General features: G+C 42.6%; 1 protein-coding gene across 2 annotated transcripts in view; it reads right to left on the bottom strand.

Moving 5' to 3' along the window:
• Positions 1 to 18044, bottom strand: part of INPP5A (inositol polyphosphate-5-phosphatase A) — a 1526322-nt gene that overhangs the window by 907545 nt on the left and 600733 nt on the right. For both annotated transcript variants that reach the window (XM_069239762.1, XM_069239763.1), the window contains exons 3-4: positions 13062 to 13162; positions 7584 to 7671 (exon numbers count right to left, since the gene is read on the bottom strand). In XM_069239762.1, the coding sequence (XP_069095863.1) occupies positions 7584 to 7671; positions 13062 to 13162 (189 nt within the window). The remainder of the gene's footprint in view (positions 1 to 7583; positions 7672 to 13061; positions 13163 to 18044) is intronic.

The raw sequence follows: 18044 nt of genomic DNA, 5'->3' as shown, positions 1-18044 counted from the left end.
ACATTAGTTTTTTTGTACCAAATATGTATCTGTTGAACAGAGGTTTGTGGGCGTGAGTACTGAGTGTGAGAAGTGCAGGTCTTCCAAACACCCATATTTATGAGTGTTATTCTCTCTATTGCATGGGTTAGGCTAAAGAGGCTTTTCTCAATAAATCAGGTATTTAGCCTTCTGTTAAAAAGACAGCAGCTTTAGACATGTCCTACAGTAATGATATTTTTCATAAGGTTTTCATTTGTGTACGTCTCCCATTTAATTCTTGTAGAGCATTGAAACTGAGAGTGCATTTGCTTCCCTCTTTTCGGGTCTCCACCCCCTCGTTTGAAGTTTATAAACTGGGATTCTGTGCAACTTCATATGCAACCAGCCAGTAATGTTTTGAGGCTGTTGTCGCTTCATAACGTATATTAAGACAAAAAACTGGATTCATGGAACTCATCCTTTTTGAACAGCTTTTCTGTTATAATTTGATGTATATTGTTATCTAGTTCTCATTTCACCATGTAGGACTCTGTGAGAAATACAGCTGCTCATAAAGAAGGCTAACCTGAACTATTTTAGCTCTAGTGGAGTGCTAGGAACTCTGCAAACCTTCTTATACTAAGCATTGGCAAAACCAATAGGTCACACCTATGCGAGATCTATTGGCTTTGTCCATTTTCTTTTTAGCTAGGCTGTACGGCAGTGTGGCTGCTGTGCAGCACTGCTAAAATAAAAAAAAAAAAAGTGCTATGATGCAGTCAATGCTATCCGAGTCATAGGGCTTTTTTTTTTTTTTTTTTTTTTAAACTTTTACCCATGTTGCACCGCAGCTGTGCTGCTTTACAACACGTAGAGTTATTTGTCTTTGTCAATGCTTTTTTGTCCATGCTGTGCAGCACAGTTGAAAGAATAAAAAACTTGCACTTTTTTTCATTCAGCCACGATGCACAGCAGCCTTTCTGCTGTTCACCACAGCCAAAAAAACACTGACAACGAAATCCGATATCGCGTAGCTGGGACCTATTCTGTTTGCCAATGCTTGTTTCTTCTACCCTTCGGCACCCGCATTGTGCACAGACGACCACTTGCAGAGCAAACAACAGCCCTTTCTGCTGGATATAACGTCTGAATGAGAGGAAGTATAGGAAGTGAGCAACAGAAGATCAATGCAACAAAGGAAAGGGGTGATTACATGCCTACTTACATCACATATTGGCTGTTGTTACTTTGAAAGCCCACTTGTCATTGCTGTTCCCGCCATCACGTATCTCAGACTTCATTTTCACCTTTTTCTACCCTTTTCTTGTTTGTCTAATTCCTTATATGTTCAAACGCCCTTGCATCCAATTCTTTAATGTAAATCATAACACCTTACCTACCGAGTATCTCTAATTCAATTAATACTAATGCCCACCAAGGACTTAAGATGCAATTTTTTCAAAGAAGCCAGGTAATTGGCATTTTATCATCTTTTTTAGTGATTTTGCTGGGTATTGCAGCTTTCATACCTGCCTAAAATCACCGAGGGCGTGATTTAAAGTTTGCTGGACGGGTTGCTTTGTCACAAACTTGACAAATATCCTGTCCACCTTATTACAAGTGCATTACATCCTATGGCACATGTAATAAGGCGGTTGTGGCATCTGTTACATTTGTGATGTATAACCCATTCTCCAAACTCTAAATTAGGCTTTAAGTTTTACAAGGTCAGTTTTATTTTAGCTGATGCTTGGTCTAGAATCCTTAAATGTTACAGGATCTAGTCTTGAAATAATTGAGTTAATCAGAAAATTGAGTCAGTGAATTTTCTTATAGTGTTCTAGGGTAACCTCAAGTACCAAGCTTGCTTTTTACAGTCCGCTCGTCCTTGAAAGTCAATGTACACTTTCTGAAGCAATCTTCTTTAATCCTAAACATTGGAGCCTGTACAGTCTTTGGACAAATATGGGCCATAAACATAGGTCTAATGTGGTCACACACAACTACCTCCCAAAATACTTTTCTCAGGTCAATGTTAAGAATAAGATTAAATGCCTCCTTAATCGAACAAGGCAACATCTAATGATTTAATATTCAAAACATAAGTCGGGCAGCTAAACTTTGGGGTTCAGGACACTGCACTCCTCCACCGTTATCTGTTCTGGGTGTGCTCCACAAGCCCACACTTTTATGAACACACAGTCTACAAGCCAAAGACTTTGGAACGTGGCTTAGAAAATGCCAAGGTGCTGCATAGCATGTATCTTGAGATGTGACTTGCCCTTAGGAGGTCAATACATTGAAATCTACACCCTTTCCATTCTTTATGATTCTGTTTTGGGTAGCTTCCATTGTGTCAATGGTATCTATTGGCATCTTCCAAAGTATCAACTAAGGCAGCAACAGGAGCAAAATGTAGCGAGCAAAGAGTTGCAAAGGGTCCCACAGTAGATACAAGTATCACTGACTCACAAATGACTGAACCCACTGCCAATGTGTAATCATGATTTAGAGACCATATGTGCTGGAGATAAAAAGCTTTGTGGCATTTATAAGGCTGTGACCACAATTATAACTTATATGTGATTCCCCCATGGACACCCAAAAGTATCAACACCGGGGGTCTCTCACTACTTCTAGGATGATGGAATGCCAGAAATTACATGCTGGCCCTGGGACATGGGAATAACAGCACTGCACATTTGTTGATTGTATTTTATGGTCTTTGACTTCCTGAAAAATTTCCTATCTGGTAACTGATTTGTGTTTTTCAAAAATGTCAAGATTTGAACCTACTAGTTAACCTTTCAGGCAAGATATATCAAAGAATAGTGGGGCATCTTTACTAATCTTTCACGCAAAGCTGCACTGAATTGCATGAAAGGGAGAGCGCATGGATCCACCAAATGTGTAAGGATATGGAGCATTCCTGCTCTCTTCATGACCTGGTGCACCGTGTGCAGCCTAGCACCAACGCAGGCATTTATACCGTAGTGCTACGGTGCATGTGTTAACAGAGATTTTGGGCATGAAGGGATACATTCCTGCACAAAACCAATTCTTAGAAGCATTTTCCTCTTTCTATGTGTAATGCTGAGTGAATCACAATGGAAAGAGGAAGGAATCGGAAAACATAAAAATATTTCTCCGTGTTACACCTCACTGGGGAAGGCACTGCACATTGACACATTTCAAGGTGAACTTATCTTAGTAAATCTAGGAAAACACCAAAACCAATAGAGAGCTTCTCAGACACAGTGTAACACAACGCAGCACAAGGGGCTTCCTCGACTTACATTTTCCTTACCAAGCCCTGCAATGTGACACAGTCAGTGAGCTCTTGTGTGGATTAGTAAATACCAACTAAAATTTTGCGTGGTAGCAGCAGCAAAATGAGTCACAAATATGACGCAAAACGTTAGTAAATCTGGGCCATTGTGTTTAATTCCTAAAACAAATCTGCATTATTCTCTCTTGCCCCTTAGATTTCACTAAATACGTTGCCACCCGAAGAAGTCGAGGTTTCTTACAGAAGATGGCTGAACCACCGAAAATCATCTGACAGGCGTCACAAGCAATGTTCCAAAGGAAAGAGACGCTGATTGTGTTTGACTAACACCAATGGCGTCCTGCCTCCAACCTGCAGCCATATTTGGAGTGGAAAGAAATGGCAGAGCCAAGGGTTTTGCAGTCACAAACAACTAATGGGGCCTTTTTCAATATTCCCAGCCGCGCAGTAGTCTTCCAAACCACACTGCAGATAAGAGCAGAGCTTTACCCTAGATGGCCACGCTGTGGTGGCTTCACTCCTTTCGGCTACACGTCTTCTGCTGCACGCTCCTCACACACAAAGGAGCACATTGAAGCTCACGGCCCCCTCACCGGCTAAAAATATGTTCAGAAGGGAACTTTTATGTGAAGTTACTGCCTAATGGCTGCTTACACAGGAGCGCGGAACAGAGCAAAATTAATCACTTGAATCAAAGTAGTGTGTGCTAACATGAAATCAAGCCCGGGGCTTTTTTAACTGAATTAATCACATCTGCCCAACTGTTGACTTTACTGGCACTATTAAGGAGTCTGCGTCCGGCGCGTCTGCCGTCCTGCAGCCAAAAGATGCTGTTTTATGTAGCAGATGAGATCTCCGTCCGGACCGCCGCCCGCTATCTAGTGATACAATGCGAAAGCGCCACAGAATGCTGAAGAATTATGAAGAAGCATAATTCCATTCCTTTAGTTTGGATTCCTTTAAACTTCAAGAGTTTTGCTTCCAGATTATCTAGGTGCAAGTACACCCGAATGTGATGGACACCGCGCGATTCTTTTGGACAGCTAGTGATTCTCAATATGCTCACATATTAATTTCAATAGGGAGATAAAGACCAATCTTTTAATCGCAGCGCTTAACAGTCTAAAAAAGAATGTAAAACAACAAAATATGCAAAAGGAAAATACAAAGATGGAAAATACAAATACAACCGCACAGTTCACTCCTCAAAGTATAAAGGCACCTTTATAATATAGCGCCTCGAAACGCAAATATTATCAGACACAATATCGAGCCTCACATTACACATACAGCCATACAATGCAGGCCCTTGCAACATATTTATACAATATAGAACCCAATATTACAAATGCATCCATGCAAAGCCTTGCTGTACAAGCACGCTCATGCACTTCAATACTGAGCTTCATAGTACAAACGTAAACTCACACGACGCAGTGCCTCACAGTTTGTAAATATATATATATATATATATATATATATATATATCCTACAATACAGAGCTTCAGAAGGCAGATATTACTCATTCAATACAGAGCCTCACCAGGCAAATGCACCCAATACACCGATACAATTCACAGCCTAATAGTACAAATACCTATTAGACTCCAGTGAGACCCCATTTTGGTGGTTGTGGTAGGTCCTATTACTGCTCTACAAACTGGAGCAAGTACACACTTTCTGTCAGTGCTTAATTTGTAAATAAAAACGTGCCAGCGCCCAAAGCCCTCCTCTTAAACACCTGGCTGCTGCAATTAAATGTGCAAACACGGAATACTGAGGCAGCGTAATCCTGAAGCCATCTCTGGCCTCTTCAATCCATTTACAGCCACTCCCTGCCCCTTCAGCTCATTCTTGCAGCTCTCTGCTTTCACCCATTGTGATGCTTTTTCGTTTTTCTTTCCTCCATTTTTCCCACATGTCTTTTGCTCGTAGTAAATGCTTGAGGCAGAAAAGAAGTGCCGACCCTCAAAATTAACCAGACAGTGTTTTCCTTAGAAAAAAGAAAAGTACTTTAATAACAGAGCAAAACCACATACTATACACAGTGTCGTGGTTAACTTACAGGATTCTACAACACTGCAGGCTGTAACCAATTCTTATAGGACCCATACCCACTGCAAATGTTCTAGTTCAATTATGGCAGTTCCTGTCCCACTACAGTGATATATCACCATGACTATAGCTCTCACTCTACTACAGTGATCTCCTACTACAGGAAAACCTACGTCAAGAATTTTCTCAGGTGTGATTTCACTATTTGGTTTATAAGGCGGATCCCCAAATGTGATGAACATTTCTTCTAGTGTTCCACACACAAGGAACATGGCTGAGTTTCTTCTCTTGGAGAGTTCCTTCTCTTAAAGAGCCTGGCACTCTCCTTCCCTTTCTGAGCAGAAAGGAAGTATTCTAGGCACTAGACAGACTCACAGCTTCTCCAGCAATTTGTGGAGGTTTCAGGTGTTGGCCCCTCACCTCTGGGTGACTCGCTGTCAGGCAGACACCTGCTCTGCTCTGCTCTTTAATTAGACTGGTATGAACTCTTCCCTCCTCAAAAAGAACGTGGAACTCAAATAAGCTAGGATGTTTTGATTCCACCTTTATGCTCAATTTCTAGAGATGGGATGTTGATCCACTGTCTAAAGTCCTGGAACAGTTTTTCACTGGTTTCCTTTCAAATGGCCTTTTCTGGATGTAGTCCAGACGCAGCCTTTGTGCAAGGTGATGGCCTTTACAGCAGGTAGCAGGTATAGCAGGAGTATCAAAAAACATCAGTCAAAGTGTGAAGATTCAGCCGCTGGCTGACATCAGACTTCCTGAAGCAGAAATCATGGCAAAACAAAAAGGCAGGACCTGCTGGATACTTCCTCACCCATAACAACAGAATCTGATGACCCACCCCACCTCCACCATTCACGAAATGGGAGTGCTCTGTAAGGACTAATACGGTGTCTCCTACTAAAAAGCCTTATAGAATGTCTCTGTCATGCCACACCCCCTTGAAACAGAATAAAGGTCTCCTCAGCTATATCAACCCGCAGAAATATTGGTATGCTGCCTCCGCCGCTTCATGTCAACAACCCAGGACATCAACCATAGTCCCATGTCAGTAAAAAGTGCATGCTTGGTGTGCACCTCCATGCCACAGAACAGGTTCTGGACATAAAGTCACCATGGATATGCCTTGTGTGTGTCAGCTAGACCAACAAAGCTCAGGATTCCAGTTTCACATGATGTCAGGTGACAGGGGTCAATGTATGTTTACCATGCATATGACATCTCATCCCAGCACCAATGCAATTTGCAGCCTCACATTAAGAATATACCAATACTATGCTTCCTTTACACTTTCTCATCTAAGTCCTTAAATCAAATATATAATAAAATACATAGCCTCAAACTACAAATATTTACCCCTACACAATACAGCCTCACAATACAAATGACACCTATATAATAAAGATCGTTAAAATGAAAATGCACTCATAAAAAGTAGAGCCTCACATTACAATTATAGTCGTTCAATGCAAAGCTTCACAATACGAAAATAGCCGTTCAATATGAAGTCTCTTATTACAAATGAAACTATACGCCGCCTCACTATGCAACAACGTTAATACAATACTGAGTATCACAGTACAAAAATACCAAAATGATACAAAGCCTAACATAGCAAGAGAATCAGAAATGTGTGCTACTACTTCTCATTACTTCTTCATCTAAACCCTTACATCATTAGTTTTGTGGTCATTCTGGAGGCCCACACAGTTCTGCACACCTAAAAAAACAGTTAAACCCCTCCCCAAAAGGTGTTTCCATAAACAACACCTCTTCTCAGAGCCCCCCTCAAACACACAGACCCATAAAATGCTTCTTCTTGCATTTGTCTGCTGGATTCACATGGTGTATTTACAAATCTCGACTCCAGCTGTATTGCATGGCCACCAGGATGCCACCTGCCTGATTTTGAACAAATCACTCTGTCTACAACGCATAAACACTAAATTAGCAATACAAGTGATTGTACGCACTACAGGCAGCACAGCTCGTAAAATAGAGGAGTGGTTTTTACTCCACATCACCAACATGCAATGTGCAGCGCCTATGCTCTAACTCCTAGAGGTACTGTGTTTGTGTGTGTCGTGTAAAAGCATGATTTCTTCATAAAACAATGCAGGGTTTAATTTTCTGTGTGTGCAGGCACAACAGGATTATGGGACATCCCATGGACACATCAACCATGCTACTGGATGCCAATACAGCTGATGCTGAAATATACATCCTGCTTTGGACCCTGAGCTCTGCTGAATATTTGAAAGATGAAGAAACTTACAGTAAAGTTTTCCTGTGACTTGTAGTTCTCATCCAGATAGACTCGGGCCCTGTTGAACTCCTTCATTGCATCACTTGATAGTAGTTCTCTAAAAGACAAAGCAACAACGCCAAATGACTCTTAAGTTGCAGACCTTTTCACTTACACCAACCACTTAGAAAGGGCTCAACAACTCTCTGACTAAAGAAAGGCTATTTTTGGATTTGTATTTGCAGATCTGCAAACTCACACCGTGCCACAGTGCGTCACATGATATTGGGTCCCTTCACATGGTCACCCGGTGAAGAGCCAATATAAAATGGTGGAGGGAGGACAGCTGGGCACCACAGCATTTATGGGTTTCCACCTTGTCTTTGGAGGCTCTGAGCAGCAGGAGACTATTAAGGGCCGGATTACGAGTGGGTCCTTATTTTCTGACCCCCTGCGTAAACTCTTGTTTGTGCAGGGGATGGAATTATGGGTTGAGCATTATTTAACACACCCGATAATTATCAGCCATCAATTATCAAACCTGCTGAAATTTAACAGGGGAAAAACATACAGTGTTTACTGTATCCTGCAGATTTTGTTACATTAAGCAATAAAATTGGCATGTTATTCCCGACAAACCTGTAATAGGTGTTGTTCATTGCACCTGATAATTAGCATCCCCTGTGGTATTGGTCATCAGGTGTGCTAAAACCGCACGTATACTCGTAAGCAGGCTCTAAGTGTTCAGAAAACACCCCAGAATATTGGTGGCTGTTCCAGCAAGGTTTGTGTCCTTTTAAGAAGGGAGATGACGTTAGTGGAGTGAGGGGGCAGAAGTACGCCTCCATCAGATTTCAGCATAAAGTACCACTCCCCTCCTCACATGGTGACAATATTTTTTAAAGTTGGAAGGTCTGTATTTAGAATGAAAATTACGACATAAAATATCTAATTCTAGTACAAATCATTACTCTGATGAAGTTGGCAATCAGTTGAGATGCCAAATGTCACAACTTCTCAAAGACTGAAGATGCCTCCACTTGGGTCTCCTCAGACTCTTGGGAACTCATCTAAAGCTGATGCCCCTCCTCCAGCCACTGCCAGGTCACCACAGATCCGAGCGGAACTGGAGATACGGCAGGTGGTGCAGCACCAACTTCAGCTCTTCCTTGGCTTTACTCAGACCCGAGGGATGGAGAAGATGATTTTGGTGCTGCAACACTACCTCCAGCCTCCTTCCCCTGCCTCACCTGGGTCCATAGGTCCAGGATAGCAGGATGAATATTCCCATTCACTGCAGCAGCTCTGTCGCTATGATAGAACTGCTGCTAATATGTCAGTGGCTGCTCCTGCTGTCTTAACGGTTAGGAGCATTCACTACTTATGGACGCAGAGACAGAGAGAGCACTGAGAGAGGTGCAGAACAATGTATGCACAATGTTTTCAGTGAGTAGCGAGACATTCTTACAGAGGTGGGGAGGATAACACATCATCAAGTAGGTTTTACTTTTAATTCTAGATTCTGGTGCCTTTGCAGAAGGAGAAGGGTGGTAGGTCACACTAAAGGCTTAATTTTGGCGGGGAAAGTGAGACACGTGAGCATCAAGTGATAAGAATGGTCAGAGAAAGAGGAAGAGGAGACAGAGGTTTCTTTCATAAAATGTACAAATAGAATAGGGAGGTAGTGAGTAACGTATGATAGTGAAGGTAACGGAGACGGTGATACAGCCAGGTGTCTTTATCATACATATGGTTGCAAACATCACTGCTTCTCCTCCTAATCTTTGCATGCAGATGAAAACAGCACAGTTGGGTTGTGTAAGAATGTGAGGAAGTGTGAGAAGATATTAAATTGTACTCAAGTTAGTGTGAACAATGGCATGTCTTCCGTCATAGGCCTCTCTATAAGAAAGCTTATAGAACCTTGGGGGAAAACATGCCTCTTGTTGACGCTTGCTCACAAAAAAGATATAGCAGGAGAGGGACAAATTAAATTGGTTTGGGAATATTTTGTGATTTGTTTTCACATTATCTCTGCATTTAATTGCATAAATATTTACATGTTCCTTCTAAGTTAAGCCTGAGCTTTTATGCCAAGCTACCAGACGGTTAGGCAGAGGTTAATTTAGTGACTTTTGAAGTTCACCTTGACAGGGATTGTGTTTATTATTTGAGTGGTGCTTACACCCCTCTCACCTAATAACCAATTTTTTCAGATAAAAAAATGTGTGAAGACAGATTTGACTTGTCAGTTGTAAAATACTCCTATGCACATTTTGTTAGAGGCAGAGGGCTACTCCTAAACCCCCAATGCAAAGAAGTTCAGATAAAGATGCTCATGTGAGCTGCTCCAAGTTGTGACTGACAAAGCCTTAAGCCAATGGCTGAAAATTCTTGGGCCAATGAGTCTAGTTGCTGAAGGAGGATGAGCCAAGGCCCATTAAAGCACAATTACACATCAATCCAAAAAAAAAGAAAAATATGTGGTTTGAAGGGAGGCAGAAGCGTAGGCTCACTAGAGGACTGCATGTCACACAGAACATCAATTTTCACTCCTGCGAGTTAGTTTAATACCCACATGCGTTCTGGAAGATGTGTTTTGGTTACAACTGTCTAAAAGTGACATTTTCATAATTGTAATTTAAATTCTAATTTTACCATTAAAGACTATTTTCAGTAACATTTCATTTGAGTGGAAACAGCATATCCCTATCAGTGCCCAATCTAAAGTTTGTACTAAGTATAATAAGGTGACCGAGTGTTGGTCCATGGGAGAGATAGGCTTTAACAACTGTGTACAACGACTTGGGGCGTTTTTCACTCTAAGGACATGTAAAACTTAAACACAAATGTCCCACTTTCTAAATACTATGCACGCCACCATAGGATGGTTAGTGCCTACCTTAGGGATGCTTTAAACATTTGATAAGGAAGGTGTAGGCCTGGCAAAATGTTTATATTGTAAGACCAAAATGGCGGTTAAAAACTGCACTACAAGCTGCAGTGGTAGACCTGAAACATGGTTTCAAGGTGCTACTTTAGCTGGTGGCATAATGTGTGCTGCTTCCCACTAATAGCATTTAATTTATAGGGCCTGGGTCCATTTACTAGAGACTTACAGGTAACTTGCCAACTGGGTGTGGGCCAATGTTACCAGGTTTTAGCACTGATTAGCTGGGACAACAGAGGTATAGTACCAAAGGCCTGATGCCCACCTAAACGAGTTTAGCCAAAATGTGTGCGTAAATGTGGGGTAATACCACACCAAGGATGTCAGGTCTAACATAATCCATATAATGTATACACATAGCAATCTTTGTATTAACCTTTTGCACTGAACAATCCTTTTGTAACTGTTTTGCACTGCAGAAGCATGGTTTGCCTGCGTGTATTATTGTCAGCATCTGGATATGTATGTCACAACTGCAGTCTTTGCCAATGCTTATTTTCCACTGCATCCAGCTTCTTTGGCAACAAGATTTCCTGTCAATATTTTTGCCCATTTGGTTCTTCAACTACAAAGCTACAATTGTGTGCTCAGCAACACATGCCATGGTTTCTGTACAGCAATAAAAAAAATAACGTAATGAATGGAATGATCAATCTGATTGCTCAGAGCTACATACCAGGCCACTTTTTTCACCCACTATGCAACCACAAACAGAGTCCAGCTGCACGTAGCTCAGTCATGATCCTTCTCCAATAGGAACAGCCCGGCCAGACATATAATACGTGGGCTACTCCAGACTGGAACATGTTAGACTGGTTTTGGCCTAACTAGGCCTCATTAGTATGACATAGCTTGAGTTCCGTGGCACAGTGAGCACAAGCCCACATTTGTGCATATCCATCACACTTATGGTAGGCTCTGCACCAAAGAGCAAAATGATAAATGGATTGTTTGAATTCACCTCAGCTACTAGCAATCACTTGGGGCACGTTCCAGTCCATAATATTTTGCCTACTATACCATTTTAAGCAGACATCAGCCACATGCAAATTAGACTTCATCACAACTAATTCAGAAGGAGCGCTCTAGCCTGAACTGGCCTGCAAGTCCCTTCCAGATGGCAACATAAGCGACCCCAAACTTGTTTTGGCATTCTTAATTTCAACAAAATAGCAGTACTGCCCCACTTGCAGGGTTGGGTGCCGGTTTCTAGGTATTCATACGTGCATCAGTGCGGTCTGTTAGCAGTCATAACCCAGGTATCACTCCTGAGAGTATGGCGGTTCTGGGGTATGGCGCTCACAGTGATAGGGTGTATTTACCAGCCCGAGTCACAAAAATGTGGCACAATGGCTGTGTTGTGGAGACTGCACGCACTGCATTATGTCAAGAAGGTCACTGTTACCATCTAGGTCAGTGTGACCTGTCGGAGACCAGCACTGACTGTGCTGGGACTGAGAGCATGACAGCCCTTGAATGCACTGAAGGCACAGAGATCCCCTTCCAAGCAGGAGAATCACTAACTATGATGAGTCGTTATTCAAAAGGGAAGTGAAGGTTGAGACCTTGGCTGACCTGGTGGGCTGACCCCATTACCCTTTCCTAAAGGGGATATGCTTATTTCCCAATAGGTATGATAGAAGTTGCATGTTTCTACCAAATGTTCATTCTTGCAGTTTCTATTCATTTTTTTAGCATTATTGCTTTCTTATGTATGGGAAGTTTGCAAAATAACCACTTTCCCGCTTTCATGGCTTCCCTTATCTGAATTCACTTCAGGTTAGGATAGGAGAGAGGCGCATTTATGAGGACTCTCCCCATTGACAGAAGAGAAAGACAACTGAATCATTAAAGGAAAAAACTTCAAGTCGTTGATTACAGAAGAAGTATGAACAGAGACTAGGAGCAGCCAAAGGAAGAATCTCCTCCTTACAGAATCAGAAGCTGAGAAACAGACGCATCCACTGAACATTCCGACAAATAAATTCCTAGAAAATACAGTATTCGCCAATTTAGTAATGTCACTTTTAAAAATACATTTTATATTAGCAAATGTTTCCGTTTTAAAAAAAGAAACTTTTAATAAAGACGTGCTATCTCCTAAAATAAGCATTTGGAAATGTCCCAGATTGAGCAACATTCTACCCCTGTCATAAATTGGAGACCGTCCTTATTTTGTTGTTCTAATTTGGCAGATAAACTATTTGGCTTGGTTCACAGAAGCACAGCTAGTCTTTTTTCACAACGTAAAAGACCAGATTCCAAAAGGCAGATTATGTCTTCATATTTGGCTGACATACGGACTTTATTGACTGAAAAGAGAAATGTGTATTTTATTCAGTAGTTGTCGAAGGTCTCGTGAGATATTCTTAAAACAATAGGACTACCACAAAACCAGAAGGCACTGGCAGAAGTCATGACTGCAGACCCCGCTCAAATGTAGCAAACTTTATGAGATAAAATTATATTTTTCTTTCGGTATGCACGATGTCAACAAGAACACCATCATATCTTGTCATATGGATATTGAAATCACCAATGTATGACCTAATACTCACTTGACAAGCTTGTCCACATAAGCCATTGAGGCTTCGTAGTTTTTTCCTCCTACTTCTTGACAGTGTAGTGCTAGGAACTGTGGCTTGTGTATATGAACACTCTGGAAAAAACAAACAATATTACATTAGCAGGTGATAACAGAAGGCAATGGATATCAAATCAAGTCAAATTTATTTTCGTAGTTAATTAAAGCCATTGCACACCATTTCAATAAATACAAAATCAAATCGAATACATTTGTTTGAATTGCTAAAAAAATACAGTTCTAAAAAAAACGTACTTTTCCTCAGCTTAAAATAGCCTACTTTAACACCATAAACCTCGCTATTATGTAATTCATCCTGTAAAACAGTTGATGCTATCTAAAATCAAGCACTGTGGCCAGACCAGGATCTTCTGTGGCCCAACATAGCTCCTGACCTCACTTCATTTGCAGGTAAAGTGCAAGTGCATTCAAGTCGCCGGTCCATATTACTTTGTTTCCCTCCTAACTTCACATTATTTACCACTATTACACCAATAATCAAGTCCTTACTGCTTCAGATTCCACAATTTGAGAGCATCTTGCATAGTTCAATTTAAGGGTAAAATACAGGTGTCATATGCGTATCAATAGTCTTCCAAGTGGGTCACACTTGCTGCTTCATTTACCCTCCAGCAGGATATTCCAAAGTGATGATTACTTATAGCATTAGCTATCCTGGGGAGTTGCCAAACCTTGGATCACACAAGGCAAAGTTTAGATTATTCCTGTGACGTCGGCTGTTTTATGATATATTGCGGTGCACGAAATTCATCAGGTAGGAAAAGGTAATTCGCATTCTAGAGAAGCTATTCTAAGTGCACATCTCACCTTCAGCGCAGCCAGGAAGCAGCAATCACAGGAACATTTATGTATGTAAATATCTGTCCTGCTATTTGCTGCTGGATGCCTGTCCCAAGAACCACATTTCTCTGTCAAAGGGTATGAAGAGCATGCAAACAATGACAAATGCCGCTTGAACAGAGCAATGCACCAAACAATACACAGCCATTTGAATGGTGGAGATCTACATAAGACTATAATTTAAAGAATAATAGGATAGGTTATAAAGGACCTGGGAGAATTCTTAATATGCCTTTTCTTATGCCATTCAGGGTCCATTGGATGTCTGCTTTAATGTGTGCCTTTAATCTACGTTGCAAGCAGTAAGGACAATCATTTTGTGATTAATGTCAATGTTTGAGAAAACTTCCAAGAGATCACTTAAGCCAAAACGGTCCCTCCTCACACATCATGTGGTTATTTTGTTTAATGAACAGCTACTCAAGGGAGCAGTAAAAGCCCTGCAAACCCGGTGGGAATAATTCATGTTTGCAGGGCAGCTAAAGATGCTAGGTATCAATGTTACTGGTTGATGTCAAGATAGGTACAAATCCGATTATTTTGCCAACCTACTCTCCTTATCCACTATTCTGACCATCGTACACTGACCCAATGCCTGTGATTGTACTCTCCTTCAAAGCATCTCAGCCACAGTGCCATGACAGGAGCACCTCACTCATGGCAACCAAAGAAACACTTACAGCTCCACTTTCACACACTCATACACTGCCAGCCTCTCACATATGCCCTACCTGACTTGTCTGTAATCCCACCTGATCATCCATAACCAAGCAGGTGCTTCACGGACAAGGTGACCATGCTCCGACGCCATGTTAGTGGTAACAACACTTCCTATAGATAAACCAATATTGGTAAAACCAATAGGTCTCGTGTATGCAAGAGCTATTGGCTTTACCAATGTTTTAGCCATGTTGTACAGCAGCGTGGCAGCTGTTCCGTATGACTAAATGTTAGTGGCGTAAAGAATAGTGGCATGGAATGGCATAAAGTGGAGTTGAGTGGAGTGGTAAGGAGTGACATGTAGTGGTGTACAGTAGAGTTTATTGGAGTGGAATGAAGCGGATTGTCATTGAGTGTTATGGAGTGTCCTAGAGGATGCAGAGTGTAGTAGAGTGGAAGGGCGCACAGTGGAGTTGAGGGGAGTAGAGTGTCATAGTGTGGAGTAGCATAGAGTGTCATGGAGTGGTGTAGCGCCGAGTGAAGTGATGTAGAGGTTGTTACAAAGAGTGGGGTAGAATGTTGTAGAGTAGAGTGGTCTAGAGTGGAGTAGATTGTCATGGAATGGAGTGGTATAGAGTGGAATAGTGTAGGAGATTGGAATGGCATAGAGTGGAGTAGAGTGGTGTATAGTAAAGTGGAGTGGCCTGAGTGACAGAGTAGTGTGTTGTAGAATAGAGTGGAGTAATGTGGCATGGAATGGCATAGAGGGAGTTGCATAGTGTGTCATACAGTGGAGTACTATTGTAGAGTGGCATAGAATGGAGTAGCGTGTCAGAGCATAGTTGAGTTTAGTGTAGTAGGGCATCATAGAGTGGAGCATTGTAGAGTATAATGTCATAGAGTGGAGTTCCATGCAGTAGAGTGGAGTGGCCTAGGGTGAAGTGGTGTAAAGTGTAGTGGTGCAGAGTAGATTGGTGTGGAGTGCAGTGACGTAGAGTACAATGGTGTTGAGCGATGAAGTGACCAGTGGCCTACAGTGGAATAGCGGAGAGTAGAGTGGTGTTGAGTTCATTGGCAGGGAGTGCATTCTTGCACAGTTTGGCACAGATTAGAGTGGCACAGAGTAGAACAGAGTGGTAGAGAGTGCAGTGACAGAGGACATTGATGTAAAGTGGTGCAGCGTGCAGTAGCATAGGGTGCAGTGGTGTAAAGTGCTCTGGTGAATAGTAGAGTGGCACTGAGTTAACTGGCAGTGAGTGCAGTCTTGGAGTGCAGAGTGGCATAGAGTAGAGTGGTGCAGAGAGCAGTTGTGTAGAGTAAAGTGGTGTAGAGCAGAGTGGTGTAGCGTGCAGTGGCATTGCATGCAGTGCAGTGTAGTGTAGTGTAGTTGGCGTCGAGTGCTTTGGTTTTGAGTAAAGTGCTGTTGAGTGCTTTGGCTTAGAGTGCAGTGGTTTAGATTGGGGTGGCATAGAGGACAGTGGTGTAGAGTAGTGGAGAGTAGAGTGGCACAGCGTGAAGTGGGGCAGAGCAGAGTGGCATGGAGTACAGTGGCATAGAGTAGATTGTTGCAAAGTAGAGGAAAGTGGTGCAGATTGGAGTGGTGCAGGGTAGAGTGGAGTGGTGCCGGGTAGAGTGCAGTGGCTTAGAGTAGTAGCATGGACTGCATTAGCATAGAGTTCAGTGGCACATAATGCAGTTTTCAGGAGTAGCATGCCATAGAGTGAAGTAGTGTGGAGTGGTGCAGAGTGGATTGGAGTGACTTAGAAGGGAGTGGTGTAGGGTGCAGTGGTGAAAAGTGAAGTGGAGCATAGCAGAGTAGGGCAGAGTACACTGGCATAAAGTAGAATGGTGCAGAGTAGAGTAGCGAGGCAAGGAGTGAAGTGGTGTAGAGTGCAGTGTCATAGAGTGCAGTGGTGCACAGTAGATCAGAATGGCATAGAGTGGACTGGTGTAGAGTGCAGTAGAGTAGAGTGGTACAGAGTAGAGTGCAGTTGTGCAGAGTAGAGTGGTGCAGGGTAGAGTGGTGGAGAGTGAAGTGTGGCATTGTAGAGTGCACTGTTGTGGAGTGCAGTGGCGTAGAGTGTTGTAGACAATAGTGGTGTACAGTGTAGTGGTGCAGAGTAGATTGCTTTAGAGTCCGGTGTTGTACAGTGTATTGGTTTTAGAGTAACGTAGTGTGGAGTGCAGTGGCGCAGAATCAAGTGGAGTGACACAAGGTTGAATGCAGTGGCATAGAGTGGAGTAGCTTGGCGTAGACTGGAATGTGTAGAGTGGATAGAGTGCTGAATAGATTGTTTTAGAGTAGAGTGCAGTGAGGTAGAGAGGAGTGAAGTGGTATCGAGTGCAGTATCAGAGTGCAGTGGTACAGAGTAGATTAAAGTGGCTTAGAGTGGGTTGGTGTAGAGTGCAGTGGCTTACAGTGGAGCGATGCAGAGTAGAGTGGCGTAGAGTTTAGTGGCGTCCAGCACATTGGCATAGAGTGCAGTAGAGTGTAGTGCCATAGAGTGCAAGGGATCACAGAAAAGTGGTGTAGAATTCAGTAGCAGAGAGTGCAGTGTTGTAGAGTGGAGTAAAGTCAAGTGGTGTGGATTGGTGCAGGTTAGAGTGCAGAGGCGTAGAGTGGTGCAGAGTACAGTGCAGTGGTGTAGAGTGCAGTGTTGTACAGTAGACTGTTGTAGAGTGCAGTGGTGTATAGTAGAGTGACATGGAATTTAGTGGCAGACAGTGCAGGGAGGGTTGTAAAGTAGACTGTCAGGGAGTGCTGTGGTGTGTAGCAGAGTGGCATAGAGTGCAGTGGTTTAGAGTGGTGCAACATAGAGTTGCGTAGAGAGCAGTGACAGAGTACAGTGCTGCAGAGTAGAATAGAGTGCCTCAGAGTGTGTTGACATAGCAAGTACAATGTCATAGAGTACAGTGGTGCAGAGTAGAGTATAGTGGTGTTGAGTGCAGTACTGCAGGGTAGATTGGTGTAGAGTGTGGTGGCATACAGTGCATGGGTTTTGAGTAAAGTGGTGTAGAGTGCATTGGCTTAGAGTGCAGTGGTGACAGAGTAGAGTGCATTGGCAACAGAGCAGAGTGCAGTGGTACAGAGCAGAGTGCACTGGCATAGAGTGTAGTGGTGTATAGTGTAGTGACAGAGTGCAGTGGCATTAAATGCATTGGCGTGGAGTGCAGTGGTGTAGAGTGGTGCATAGTAGAGTGGCGAGTGGCATAGAGAGCAGTAGCACAGAGTATAGTGATGCAGAGTAGAACAGAGTGACATAGATTGCAGTGATGTAGAGTACGATGGCATACAGTACAGTATTTCAAAGTAGAGTATAGTGGGGTAGAGTGCAGTGGTGCAGAGTAGATTGCCATAGAGTGCAGTGGCATAGAGTGCACTGGTGTTGAGTAATGTGGCATAGAGTGCTGCGGTGCAGAGTTGAGTGCAGTGGCG

Source organism: Pleurodeles waltl, chromosome 6 (genome assembly GCF_031143425.1).
Source record: "Pleurodeles waltl isolate 20211129_DDA chromosome 6, aPleWal1.hap1.20221129, whole genome shotgun sequence".
Lineage (NCBI taxonomy): Eukaryota > Metazoa > Chordata > Amphibia > Caudata > Salamandridae > Pleurodeles > Pleurodeles waltl.
Note: the sequence above shows the minus strand (reverse complement) of the source record. Positions and strands in the feature narration are given on the sequence as shown.